Source organism: Penicillium vulpinum, assembly GCF_028829585.1.
Source record: "Penicillium vulpinum strain IBT 29486 chromosome Unknown utg000003l_segment0_segment0, whole genome shotgun sequence".
In the NCBI taxonomy this organism is placed as follows: Eukaryota; Fungi; Ascomycota; class Eurotiomycetes; order Eurotiales; family Aspergillaceae; genus Penicillium; species Penicillium vulpinum.
Window position 1 is genome coordinate 1,614,336 of NW_026643243.1, and position 13,755 is coordinate 1,628,090.

Genomic DNA, 13,755 nt, shown 5'->3' on the forward strand with positions numbered 1-13,755 from the left:
GGGGTAGCCTCATAAGCTGATCAAGGCTGTGTTATCTCCCGCTAGTCCGACTGCTTGACCTCAGTGGCTTATTACATCGTATCAGTTTATTATAATGAAACTTCCATGACGCCTTAGATACACAGTACTAGCTCCCTTTCAGGGTTGCCTGCATGTAGTTGGTTACTATCTTACTGAGGTACATCTTTGTACAGCCACCTGCTTAAGCCCAACCTGGGGGAAATATCACATCAGCTATTTAGTCTAGACCTCCCTACGTCGATGAAACAAGAAATATTGCGAATATCCGATCTACGGCATCCGCTTATGTTGTATATTGACTTAGTAAAGCTCGACGCTTGGGTGTACAACATACGATTTCTACAGAGTGAGTCTAAGGAGAGATATAATAAAGCAGTTCGAAAAAAGAGACTTTCAACCCGCAGCTCCATTCAAAGGCAAACCCATCCCAGCCGTAGATTCGCCAGCACACCATCCATTAATGATGAAAGGGAATAAAAAAGAAAACAAAACCCGAGTAGCGTACAAAGACCGTAAATGTGTGAGCAGAGAATGATCAAAGAGGGTAAGCAACAGAAGAGAAAATTGCGCAAATAAGTCGCAAGGGTACCTAATGGGAAATGTAACACTCAGAATGCCAGGTGCAGACCGCATTGCGAGGAAACAGAGGTAATGAGAAGTTCATGGTGAGGTTACATCGATTGGAGGAAACATAATAGTAAGAGAAAAGATCTGTTAACAGCGGCATAGCAGATTCGAAAAACAGAGAAATGAGGGTATGTTCAAGTCTTGACCTCCGGAACGCAACAAGTCGTAGCACATGCAGAAGAATAAGGACGATGAGCCTAATCCATCTCCAGTGACTCTAGCTCCTTTGACTCCTCGTAGTCATCAAAGTCCAGGCCGGCATCCCGGCAACGCGATAGCCACTTCAAGGCAATGTTGTTGCGCCGGGCAACCTCGTTTTTGAGCTTGGAGTTCGAGCCGCTGATCTCGGCAATAGCATGATTAGCAGTGAGACTGTGTTTCTCGAATTGCTCGTCGATGTTTTTCTTTTCTTCCTGGAGCTGCAGGATATATTCAATGGCACGCTGGAGGATCGCGCCCTTGTTCTTATCGCAGTTCGGTACAAGACGAGCAATCTGGTTGATACCTTCATTGATAGCTTCGCGGCGGCGACGTTCAACTAAGGGAACAAGTCAGTATGGAAACAGGAATTCGATCTGAAAAGGTATTCTTACCCTCTTTATGGTTGTTCTTGCGAATTTGGTGCCATTCGGGAGAACCAACTGTAGGCTTCTGGTTCATACTCTGAGCCTCGCGCGCGGCATAGACCGCAGCGGCAGTTGAATTGTGGTTGTGGCCACCACCCATGGGAGTCTGGTTCATCTCATCGGCAAAGGACAACCCCTGGGTAAGATTGCTTGCATCGAAACCAGAATCGGGAGGAGGAGGGTACTTGTGTTGAGGAGTATGTGCAGCCAAGGCGGCTTTGGCATTGGCGGTCAATGCATTATCGTCGGACAGGCCATTCTGCGGACCAACATGCTGGAGAATTTGTTGATCAATGTTGAGTTCAGCCCCAGTGTTAGGGAGCCCGTGGTCGTAGTTGCTGAGCCCTCCATGGCCAAAGTTGTGATGGTTATCCATGCTGCCGTTGCTTCCGTGGGAAGAGCGGTTAAGACGCTGCGGGTCGGGACCTAGATCCTCAGAGCCCTCTCTCTTACGCTTGTGTGCGCTGTTATCAGGGCTATTCATGGTAGGATCAGACATGCTGAGCCCTGAAGCTGATCGTCCTATTCGTGGTCGTGGTTAGTCATGCAGCCAATACGTGAATAGTGAAGTGAAACAAGTCTCAAAGAATAAGAGAACAATATGATCGGAGACATCAATGCAGCCTGCGGTAAGTTGGTGCCTGGCAGATCAAGTCCCTCTCGGGAAGATCAGTGGGCACCCCGCATAGTAAATAGACGCGTGCATTCGACGCGCTCGTAAGGCACCCCAGGAATACCGGTCACATCGGACTCGTCCACCACCAGTAGAATTCTTCTGGCGGGTGGCAGTGAGTGGGGGTAGTTCTACGACAGGGCAGTGAAGTTGTCAAGCGATCGCATATAATGCGACGACTTGAAACATCGGGGTTGGAGACATCAGGAACGCGTCATGGTGGCTCGCAGGAAGCTGAGGTCACACAGGGGGGCACCGTTGTGAAGGGCACCACTTGCGATGAGCATCACAACGCGATGTGCAATGACATGGGGGAATCTGGATGAAGATGGGGTATTGATGGAGCCGTACCTTGGGATGATCTCTCTTTATCACCTGACAGGAAGTCACCTGCCCGACAACAACAAGACGCAGGTCACGTTGTCTGCGAAACCCCGAATTCGAAATTGGGACGCGAAAATGGGAAAGTTGAAAATTTGATGAAGCCGATAACGAGATATGCAAACGACTTAGCAATATACCTTGCGGTAAATTTAGAAATAAGAAAACGCGTTTCTTTAGGAAGATGTAGAGCAGCGGACAAGTCAAGATGGATTGCTCACGTGGCAAGGAGGTGGTCAAGAGGAGGAGTCGCGCTGAATCCGGCTGTTCAGAACGACCAATAGCGCAATAAATCACCTGATATTGCCTATTCAAAAACTTACATTGACGTAATCATACCGCATACCGCCTGGAAACCCTAGAGGTCTAGACAATTTTGCAAACACGACCAAAAAGAAACCGACAGGAGCTGAAGATAACCAACTAAATTGCTTGAATAGATTTTACGCCTCAATCTCTCATCGGAAGTCATGTGCAGTCATCCCGTGCCCCTCTGCTGCACACCTATTTCTTGGGTTTCTAATTGGCTGGCGGCTCTCGGAGGGGAAATTCCTAGATCACGTGAAAGGGTATCTTAGGGGCCAATCATGAGCTCTATTCACCCACTACGAGGAGGGGGTCGGACCGTCGGATACAAAGGAACTTCATAATTCTACACAATTAGCAAGTATATGGGCGTAGTCTAGACACACTAGAAGCCTACTAACCATATGGAATATACCCGGTATTGATCCGATGCGATGTCCGTCCTTGTTTCCTGCAAGTGATTAGGCTAGATCCACTAGTGTACTTACGGAATACCCCCTTCAACTGAATCAGGAAATACAGCAGGGGAATATCCCAGAAGAGTGGTAGCGATGGAAAACAAAGTCTTGCATTATCTAGCGGGTGTCCTGGTCTAGATCATGATATAACATGAGTTCTTCTTACAATGCACCCAGCGTACAGGATACAGTGTTTCTAGTGCTCAGCGGTTTACTTCTGATCCTTCATTGGGGTGGGGGAGAGGTGAATCACATGTTTCAGACTCAATATCCTGGAATAGGATTCCCCAAGCCCTTCACACCATTATCTCTCCAAAGGGTTGCATCGGATATCCAAAACGGTCTTCCCTGGTACTTTTCCCGCATATTGATGAACGTGAAGACGGAGCGATCATGAGACCTCAGGATTCCACCTCGAGGCGATATTAAGCTAAGTATCTGAGCTTTTGGCCTGAAGACTGCGACGATCTCGATGATCTTCTTCTATATGTCATCATGTTTGAGGCCCCCATCACATGGATTACCCGCACATGATGCGCCTGTGGCAATCAGTGGACTTTGGAGTTTCCATTATTGCAGGGAAGATCGTCATAACAATGGGAAATATACATAGTCTAGTGTGTATATTCTGGGATTGGGAGGTATCACAGAGACTCGGGTGATCGAGATGCCATTTCTAATGTCATGTAGCAAGGGTGGACCCTTGATCTGTTTATAGACTCTTTCATTATCTGTGGAATAGTCTGACGCGTCCAGTGCGCCCCCTCACTCAGACGCCTTTTTCAGTGCAAATACCATTTGTGGATCTGCTGTAGTATCCGCAAAACAAATACCTTCCTCTGCGGCGCCTAACATATCCCAGCAAAGTATCTTGACGTCAAATGGGATTCCCGCATCCTCTGTCCCACTTTCCCCATCAGGGGTGTGCCCACCTGACCCTGCATCCTTCTCCGCAGCATAGAGAGAGGGCCGTTGCGTCACAGCAATGATAGTGCTTGTCCCCGCATATCGCGCCGGTGGCTTGGTATCATCTGCAGGTGGCTCCTCGCCCGACCGATTAGAAAAGACAATGACGATCTTCTTCGGAGAATCTGCCACCTTCCCGCCGTCAAGATTCACCTCGTGGTTCATTCTCTTTTGCAACAGGGGCCAGAACCGTTGAAGCCAATAGTTGAAAGTATCCATCTCAGGCTTATCCTTCAAGGCATCGAGGTCTTCCCGGCTCAGAGTGGTCAACCAGGCCATGGACAGAATTACAAGCTGGGACTTGGAGTCAAGGACTCGAGTTGCAAACTCCCATTTGTCGAATGGCGCCTCAAATTTGTACGGATTAATATCCATACAGATACCAAGCGAAGTCGCGACCCGCTTTTTCTCGGATAGAACCTGCTCACCCTGGTGCACCGGATTTGTCAAGGAAGATAGGTTGCCTTCAGTGGCAAATTCAAGCTCATGGAAGCCTCGCTCAACTTGACCTTCAGCCGCCCACGTCTCGTCGGTGTAATACAAAAAGCTTTTGCGGTAGTTGAGGATGAACTCGCCGTTCTCATCAACAACAAGAAGTGAGTTGTAGTATGTGATTTTGTCGGAACTTTCAGAATCCTTCTCAATCTCCGGATATCCCACACAGACCTTGCATCCTAAGCGCTTGGCAGTCTCACGCGCCCACGAGGCAGAAGGACCGTCACCAACTGACTCGACATATGGCTTGATCGCTTCCAAAGAAGGGAAGTTATAACCTGGTCATTCATTAGCCAGTGAAGATTTCCCACAAATTGAGCCGAATTTTAGAGGCTCGGAGGAGACGGGGTTCATGCTGTTTAGTATACACTCGTGGACGTAGGTACGTACCTGTCATCGCCAACTCGGGCAACACCAAGATATCAGGCTTCAACAAATCAGCTCCAATCCCGAGCTCTTGTCCATCTATAGAAATAGTCTTGCCGGTCTTCAATAAAGCATTTGCTTTCTCAATATTGCCCTTGAGATCGCCCAACTTCGGCGCAAATTGAAGGGTTGCAATCCTCATCTTGTGAGACGACGAGCTTGAGAAGTTTCTGAAGCTAAGAAGCGACACACGTGTAACAGGGTGTTTCTTAGTGAACCGTAAAAGAGACGCGTCAGAAACCAATAGTGTTTTTGACGTGGTCGAGGTATGAAGTTCGTGTCTTCTGGTCCCAACACGGACACAGTGGGGCAGGATTTTTGCCAGAATTATGGCGGGCAGGTCTGAATCTTGAACTATGTCCCAATATAACCAAGAAGATTGTTTGTGTACTGTGATTTTTGAGTTTGAGACAGGAGCAATTACTTCAGGGTATGGTTGTAGTTTGGATGGAAGAGCAATGTTTTGGACCGCGGGTCATATGAAAGTTGATGCCTCAGGGGTGAATAGTTATCCGCCTTGATTTCTAGGTTTACCAACATAAGCAGTGTATTGTCCACGGATTTGAGCTGGAATTTTCATTTTCAAGACTACAAAGTAAATTCGAAGGCGGTAGGGGTGTATAGACTATGACAAGCATCAAGTGCATCGTACATCGCCATATTGAATTATGATTGGTGCAATTCTGTACGTACTTGATATTAGGAATATGAACTTACTTCGCTTGCTGGCTGGCTCTTGAGAGGACTTGTCCTTCAATGATGTTGATGTTGTCTATGATATATGGTCATCTAACATTGGCTCACCCAATATAGGTTTTACGCCTTCAGCTCCGCTTGCAATCAGGTAATGCCCATTTGGCCATCCAATCTGACATTAGAACCTCTTCAGCAGTCGGTCGCTCTTCTGGCCGGAATGATAACATCCGGCGCATCAAGTCCAGAAACGCAGTTTTCTCGTCTTCCGTAATCTCGCTTCCTATCTCCCGTCTCCATTTCTGCACACCGATCTCAAATGATTCCTCAAACGGAGGCCACTTATTTTCCATATAGCGCTTCGTTGGATTTCCATCCTCGTCAAAGAATCGGGGTCGTCCTTCCCAGCGCTGCCACCACTCCGATGGCATAGGTCCTAGTACATCGATATGCTGAGCCACTACCTCATCCTCGTGCACAAATTCAGTGCTAAAGATGGCTTTCATTCCGATAATCTCCCAGATTGCCGTAGCTAGACTCCAAATATCTGAGGGATATCCGAGCGGGACTTTAGATTCGAACTTGGCTTCTGGAGCCCGAAACGCGATTGGCGTATGGCAGTCTTTCCCAAGACGAGCTTTTGAAGCAGGGGAAAACGCCTCACCAAAGTCACTTAAAAGCGGGTGAGCGTCGGATAATGAGAAATTCTCTGCATATCTCCCCAGTAATAGTGGCACAACAGCTTTGGTTGGAGCATTAGGGGGTAATGGTTCTCCATCACATCGTGTGATAGGCACTGTCCCAGGCTCGCCGTATTTTTCATAAAATTGCTTGATAGAAAACCCATCGAAATTTGACGGGAGCTTGACTAAAATATTATTCAAATGAATATCTAAATCACCGGAGATATTATTTATTAGCTAATTGGTATCTGAATAGATACTCATGGTCATAACAAACCTCCATGGACGTAGCCTTGTGAATGTATATAAGCAACTGCCTGTGCGAGCCGATATGATAGTGCTCGAGCAACTTCAAGTGGGAAAAGACGGCTAAGGGAGACCTCTCTAAGGCTGCATTGTGCAGGAGGCACTGTGTAGCATGTGTGTTTTCCATTAGGACCTTGCACTTCGAATTCATCTAGAAAAACAGGTACTAAACCACGACCAGAATGTATCGGCAAAGACGACGGATGCGGAGCAGACAGAGCCTGAAGAACCTTCGTCTCATGTTGAATTGAGTCGGCTATGCTGACCTTGAGAGTGACATATCGGTTCATATGAGCATCGCGGGCAAGCCAAACCGTTGAATAGGCCCCAAAGCCAAGTTTGTCTGCAATATGATAACGGCCATGTAACACATCACCGATCATAATGGGATGATAACCCCCAGGCTGATATTCTTCAAGTGTCTCAACACCCTCGATCCAATTATACTCAACGCGCGTCCCAGCCTTTGTGGTACCCAGCCGCGCAAAAGTCACCGAGTCAGGCTGCCTACGCCATAGGGATCGGTAAACTAGGATTGAAGGTCGAGATGATGTCGAAAAGTGGACAGGGTTCGCCAATATTCTCGCGGAGCGTGCCATGGTATGATGGCGTGGTTGGTTGAAGAAGTAGCTTTGAATCGCCCTTGTAAGGGGGCCGTGAATTTTCGATGCAGCCCAAGTTGACTAGGATGATTGTACCATGTGATTTGTTGGCTACTAGGATGTGATCCCAAGAGCTTTGTAGGTCTAGGTAGTGGCGCTCTCATATAGCAGGACATACATGGATGTACGGATTACGATGGAGCGACACTGGACAACAGGTGTTATGATTGGCTGACCATACCAATTCACCGCCCCGCTCTCTGTCTCTTCTCCACTCCTTCTCGTTTACTATATAGTATGAATTTTATCTATGGTCCGATATAAGTGTGTAGGGAAAGTTTTAAATGATCTACATGAGGTTAGCATTGATGACAATCTACTTGATACCTAGTGAAGGATGTATATCTTTTTCAAGGGTATCGTTATATTGCTTACACTGATCTATAGAGCGATAATGATGGAAAGATGACGACAAGTGACTAGTATCTGTCACAATGATATGATAGTTCAAGAAGATTTACAGTCCAAGCATCTGGCATAAGATGTCTAGTCGAAGGCCACCGCAAATAGCACTTAACTATGTCATTTAGAGGTCGTATCCTTATCATCTACTAAATACACTACAAAGGCGCTGGGCTATCTAAAAACAAAAGTAAAGAAAAATTAGGCAAAGAAAAGATAAAAAGGATGACATGTATCTTCTGCAAGGTTGTTGACGGCAATAAGCTAAAATATAGGAAATTCAAGGCACTGCAACATTAAATGACAACTTTGATAGGCTGTCTTTGTTGATCATCCCGCAAACCTCCAACTACGGCTGGATTCAGAAGTAAGCATCTTGCCTCCACACTCGGATTGAAACTTGTTTTCACAAAATCGCGAAAAGTAAGCAGAATATTCCAAATTCCCCCTCGGGCAATGACGGTGCGCTCGTACGCCTCCTGGAGTGCATCGAACAAGATCCATTCAGTGCCTGCACCCGCATGGATATGTCCAAACACATGCAGTCTAGGCTTAAGTCTCCATATCCCCTGTAATAGGTGATCACAGCCTAGATTTAGCAAGTCAAGATGGCCACGTGGCGGACCATGAGTGATTAGCACATCAATCCCGCTAGGCACCGAGCCAGCCCATAGGTCTTGATTGCGAGGATACTGAAAGGCCCAGTTACCATTGCGTGTAGTAAGAGGACTTCCGTAGATTCTGAGCCGGCGACCATTTGCACAGGAAACGGTAGTCTCCTTGTTTTCCAGATAAATGATTTCACCCCAGTCAAGCTGGACCCGCTCAGCGATAGCCTGGGCCGAGTCATCACGCTTTGCGTCAAGTAGCAGATCGTGGTTACCGGCAACAACTATTTTAGTGGGATGCGGCTGAGCGTCTAACCAAGTGAGTGTTGTCTGGAGTTCCTTCGACGAGCCCGACTGTGTGAGATCACCAGCATGAATGAGAATACCTCCATCCGGAAGGCTGGGTTGACGGTTGTGAGTATCAGAGACGCAGATAATAGAAACAGGATTTGTAGGTGGTTGTCCGGGCATAGTTTTATGCCAAGCATACAGCTTCTGCGCGAGGAAGACGCAAGGCTGGGTCAGAAATTGTTGCCACGGTGTGGGTGGTTGTCGATCAAGGAGGTCACTGAGGCTGGACATGATTGCTTGGAGCCCACGTACGTAGGTATTTTTAATGGTCTAACTTTAGAACCTTCCAAGTTTGTTCAGTTGTGCAATATTTGCGTGTTTTGGTAGGTACGATATTCTGCGTAGACACCACTTATGCACATAATAACCATGTAGAATTTAATGTAACAATTGAAACATCCATGGTTGAACGAATAGTAGCTAAAGTTCCTCGGCTATGATCATGGCTGAAATTTGACGCTTCTGCGTTACTCTTTTAGTTCATCTGTTACAACCTGCCCCTGGACTGGCGAGTTACACACTAGGCCAAAAAGACCACTATATCTGAGCATTACGCTCAGATATTCCAGGCCCCGATATACATAGTGCGATATGACAATCTCCGCCTGTTTAACTAGCTAGAAAATTCAAAATTGCTGGAGACCCACGAGGCAGCCCGCGTTTAATTAACTAGTCTATTGAAAGTAATGACTTATATATATAGGGCACTGCGCCTAGCCATACACTTACCTAAAGCAGTTGAGTCTAAGAGTGTGTCGCAAGTCATACAGTGTGCCCGTAGTTGACATCACTTTTTATATCCACAGGTATCAAATTTTAGACAGATTCGTGAGATAATCCTCCGACAATAGCCTCAATAGCCAGCTCATGTTCAAAGTTCTCGAAGATATCCAAGGATGACATTGGGTCAAACATATTTGGATGGTACGGCTGATAAATTGGCTTTTGAGAGTCTGTTGAAGGGGTATTTTGGAAACCAACGGATGCACTTTCTTTTTTTGGCAGTTAGCTTATTATTAGACAAAATACAAAGAAGCTCTTCGCTTACCAGTGGTCATATGAGTAGAAAAGGCACGCAGCTCTGGATGTTGCTGTACGGCAGCATCAGTTTGAAAACTTGAGCCCTGATGAGCATCAAACTCCCGTAAAAGATGTTCTCCCAAGTCTGCCATGAGTGAAGCCAAATGGTAGGTTTCTCCGAGTTCTCTCAGAATATCGCAATTCGAGGCCACTTGCCTTCGAGCCCGTGATCGGAAAAATGACGTGTTGCTTTGCTGTAGACTGCGATACGACACTCGGAGAGACTGCGAGACTGCATATGGAACAATCGGAAATAGAGAAAGTTCATTGCGGAACTCATCGCCTACGATGGTTGTGACCCTCGAGGCTGAAAGGCTTTGGCGCATGTACGATGTCGAGGAACGAGAATGATCGTCAGGGACTATTGAGCGACAAGATAGTATGGCAACCGTATGATATAAAACTTCGATTGTTGCTGAATTGATTAGATTTGAAACTTGTACTACGGATGTTGGGGTGGACTTACCAATCAAATGCATCGGAATATTAGGTGCGTCAAGTTTCTGCAACACATCCTCGAACAAAGGAAATCCATCTTCCCATACAGCGTTTGATGAAGGTCGGTAAAGCTCAATTACTCGATCCATCAAGGTAATTGTGCGCAAAAAGAGCTGAAAACACCCTTCCTGGGTTGCAATGCATGAATGGAGATCACGACCGAAATCTCGGGCATGTATCTGCATAGGCCTTCCGTGAAATGCTGCATTGAGAATATCCAGAGCATATATACAGCAGAAGAGACGTATTGAGTTGGATTCAGATTTTGAATTCGACTGACCACGTAGGTGTAGGCCCATGGTATGCGCATGGGCGAGGGCACGAGAGAAAAACTCGGCGGATTCTTGTCGATCTCCGGAGAATTGTGTGAATAGTGAGACTAAAGCGAACACTTGAATGAGCACAGTCTTATCTTTCACCAGGCCTAGTGCTAATGATGTTCTTATTACTCCAAGGAGAGTCTGAGAAAACTCATTGCGGGATAAAAAGTCCATCTTAGGCAAGTGAAGATATTGTATCGAATTTGGGCTCACACTAGCAGCGAAACATATTGCCTGTGATAACAATGCCCATTCGGGGGAATCAGACGGCATAGTTTGATACCTTTCATGATCCAGTATTGGAAAAACGGGATGAATATGTTCAAGATAAATGTGAGTGAGGCCGGCCAAGTCATCTGGACTAGGAAGAACACCCAGACAATGATCCTCCAAGTGAGGCAAAAAGACCGAGGATATCAAAGGATCCGGGGAAGTGATAAATTGTGATCGTGGGCTCTTGACTGCAAGTCGGGAAAATCCGCCACTTCCTCTGGAGGATTTGCCAGAGAACCAGACACCAACATCATGTTGCCTGGCGGTTCCAGTACTCCCACTTGGACTTGCAGCTACCAGCAAGGTGCCTTCGGGATTTAAATCTCCAATGAATCGAGAGTTCCCCTCTAGTTCTGGATACGGGGATTGTTCTTTTCTGACTGCATCAGTGTTGTCGATGGGTGGTGTGGTTGTGTCGAAAACCTTGGAGCTTAACGACGACAGAGGTGTGATAGCAGCTGTTGAGGTGTGTGCAGGTGACATCATTTCGGGTTCTGATGGCTGTATAGGACTCTCCTGGTGGGTACAACGCCTCTTGCGTTTCCGACAATCTTGACATGCATGGTGAGTTTGTTTGCGCTTTTGAGGAAGACCACTAGCCCCGGTTGCGACAAATGTGAAGACCGGCCTCTTCTGCCGAAGACCTCGCATCTTGATACTTGTGGATCCTTGATCATGCAAAAGAATATCGGGTTTCAACACAGTTAGCACCTTTGACCGAAATTGTTTTGCCCGCCTACGGAAAAGTCATAGAAGGGTTACTCCGCGGCTGTCAGGTGCGGGAAGATCTCTTAATTAGGTCACTCCGCCCAAGCCAATGCGGGAAAATTACCTCTTTAGGCTAGTACTGCGTACATCTATTACAACAAGAGTTTCATAGGATATTTAAGAAGCAGCTTGCCTGCAGCAATTTGAAAGTATCATTATGTTTGCATTACTTCATCATTGAATTGGTAGCTGTAGAAGATGAAGCTCTCTAGTCGATCTTCCACAAGGGAACTGGTAACTCCCAAGGTTGCCACCGTATAGCGGTTTACCACGAGCAAGGCGAAGGTGACCATCTTTCCTAAATGAGCAACTCCGCCCAAGTCCCTATCCCGGGGACCCCACGGGGATATGGGGACAAATTCTCATAAATAGAGAATAAGCCGAATTTTTTTCCGAGCACCTGTGTATCTTTGAAGACCTCATAATGACAATCCTCAACATTGACCTAGATTGGCAGCGACACAAATGGCCACTCTTTTATTGTTTTGTTTCGCTCTTCGGGGCCTTCTGTTACGGCTATGACACCATCTATTACACTGGTATCCAGGGTATGGAACCTTTCATCCACGATTACGGGACCAAAGATCAAAATGGAACCTATGTCCTAGAAACTACCTTTTTATCTGTGACTGCGTCAGTGATCTACGCAGGTGAATTCTGTGGTGCCCTTATAACAGCCCCAATCAACGATGCATGGGGCCGCAAAGCAGTGTTTTACTCTGCTTCAATCTGCATCATTGCAGGCGCTCTTGTTCAACTATGCTCATTCGGGATATATGGCGCATTCTGTGCCGGCCGAGTTCTCATTGGGTTCGGAATTGGACAATTCACAGCCACTTGTTTGATCTATATCAATGAAATCGCCCCGGCTGAAATTCGTGGGCCTGCTCTCATGTCATTTCAATTCATGCAATCCATTTCCCAATTGGTCGGAGCATGCATTACACAAGGCACACAAAGCATCGACAGCCAGTCCTCGTATCTAATTCCAATGGGACTACTGATGGTGCTTCCGGGTATCATGATCATCCTCCTTCCATTCATCCCGGAGAGTCCTATATGGTGTGTTGCCAAAAGTCGACATGAAGCTGCCGAGGCAGCTCTGAGAAAGATCTATCGGATGGAAAATTACGATCCAGCGCAGGACCTACAACTTATCCAAGAACAAGTTGACAAGGAGCGCGCGATGGAATCCGAATCATCTTGGTCATCACTCTTCAAAGACCCAATCGAGCGGCGAAAGCTTCTCTATTCCTGCGGCGCAATGTTCGTGCAGCAGATCAACGGCATTCAATTCTGGTATACATACGGAGTTATATTCGCACAGTCAATCGGTGTCGGCGAGCCCTTCACCATCAACACCATCATATACGTTCTGCAAATCATCGCAGTCGGGATCTCAGTCGTACTCGGCAACAAAATTCGGCGTCGCACAAATTTGCTATTTTGCACTTGCGGGATGTTATTTTCTTTAGTTGCAGTTGGTGGACTTGGGACTACCCGTCAAGACGGGTCTTTCAAACAAAGCATTGGAATTGTGATTGTTGTCTTCGCATATATCAACATCGTCTTCTTCAACTTCTCCATTGGCACGTTGTCCTACACCATATCTTCTGAAATGGCAGTTGGCCGAAACCGAAACAAGATTACTGCATGTGCCATGGGTGTCTTCTTCTTCACCGTGTGGCTGATCACTTTTGTCTGTCCTTATATCTACTATTCGGCCAACTTGGGGCCCATGATGACTTTCATTTTTGGTGGAACCAGCTTTATTTGCTTGCTATACATCTGGTTCTGTGTCGGTGAAACAACGGGTCGTACAAACAACGACATTGGCCAGCTATTCAAAGAGAAAGTCCCAGTCCGCCAGTGGCAAAATCACGTCCTCGAGCAGGAATATGGTGCAGAAGATGATATAAAGACGTCGTCCGTTCAGGAGATTGAACACCCAGTCTAGGTGCTTGCTTTGTTCATAGCCAGCTTTTGAAAAATTAAATATACACCCTGATTCCATTTTCGAGTCTTTCTCATTACCACATACGGAGTGATACAGTGGCATAGACATATTTTCTTGAACCATTGGGTGTCCTTCTCCCCTTCTTAAGCTAGAGGGATGATTGGAAATACATACC

The 13,755-nt window shown here is 46.6% G+C and overlaps 7 protein-coding genes across 7 annotated transcripts; 1 reads left to right on the top strand and 6 right to left on the bottom strand.

Moving 5' to 3' along the window:
- Positions 1 to 845: 845 nt before the first annotated feature.
- N7479_005726 (basic helix-loop-helix domain-containing protein) lies at positions 846 to 1,773 on the bottom strand (the record flags this gene model as incomplete). Its single annotated transcript, XM_057253422.1, has 2 exons — positions 846 to 1,186; positions 1,242 to 1,773. The coding sequence occupies 2 exons, from the start codon at positions 1,771 to 1,773 to the stop codon at positions 846 to 848; spliced, it is 873 nt and encodes a 290-aa protein (XP_057107284.1).
- Positions 1,774 to 3,857: 2,084 nt separating this feature from the next.
- On the bottom strand, positions 3,858 to 5,121 carry N7479_005727 (putative protein N-terminal asparagine amidohydrolase; the record flags this gene model as incomplete). Its single annotated transcript, XM_057253423.1, has 2 exons — positions 3,858 to 4,831; positions 4,944 to 5,121. 2 exons carry the CDS (start codon positions 5,119 to 5,121, stop codon positions 3,858 to 3,860), a joined length of 1,152 nt encoding a protein of 383 aa, XP_057107285.1.
- Positions 5,122 to 5,803: 682 nt separating this feature from the next.
- N7479_005728 (uncharacterized protein) lies at positions 5,804 to 7,260 on the bottom strand (the record flags this gene model as incomplete). The annotated part of the gene is made up of 2 exons (XM_057253424.1): positions 5,804 to 6,564; positions 6,633 to 7,260. The coding sequence occupies 2 exons, from the start codon at positions 7,258 to 7,260 to the stop codon at positions 5,804 to 5,806; spliced, it is 1,389 nt and encodes a 462-aa protein (XP_057107286.1).
- A 761-nt stretch (positions 7,261 to 8,021) lies between these two features.
- N7479_005729 (metallophosphatase domain-containing protein) lies at positions 8,022 to 8,915 on the bottom strand (the record flags this gene model as incomplete). Its single annotated transcript, XM_057253425.1, has 1 exon — positions 8,022 to 8,915. The coding sequence occupies one exon, from the start codon at positions 8,913 to 8,915 to the stop codon at positions 8,022 to 8,024; it is 894 nt and encodes a 297-aa protein (XP_057107287.1).
- A 236-nt stretch (positions 8,916 to 9,151) lies between these two features.
- On the bottom strand, positions 9,152 to 9,450 carry N7479_005730 (uncharacterized protein; the record flags this gene model as incomplete). The annotated part of the gene is made up of 2 exons (XM_057253426.1): positions 9,152 to 9,297; positions 9,414 to 9,450. The coding sequence occupies 2 exons, from the start codon at positions 9,448 to 9,450 to the stop codon at positions 9,152 to 9,154; spliced, it is 183 nt and encodes a 60-aa protein (XP_057107288.1).
- A 50-nt stretch (positions 9,451 to 9,500) lies between these two features.
- N7479_005731 (fungal specific transcription factor domain-containing protein) lies at positions 9,501 to 11,506 on the bottom strand (the record flags this gene model as incomplete). The annotated part of the gene is made up of 3 exons (XM_057253427.1): positions 9,501 to 9,637; positions 9,733 to 10,125; positions 10,231 to 11,506. 3 exons carry the CDS (start codon positions 11,504 to 11,506, stop codon positions 9,501 to 9,503), a joined length of 1,806 nt encoding a protein of 601 aa, XP_057107289.1.
- Positions 11,507 to 12,047: 541 nt separating this feature from the next.
- On the top strand, positions 12,048 to 13,580 carry N7479_005732 (uncharacterized protein; the record flags this gene model as incomplete). The annotated part of the gene is made up of 1 exon (XM_057253428.1): positions 12,048 to 13,580. One exon carries the CDS (start codon positions 12,048 to 12,050, stop codon positions 13,578 to 13,580), a length of 1,533 nt encoding a protein of 510 aa, XP_057107290.1.
- Positions 13,581 to 13,755: the final 175 nt, after the last annotated feature.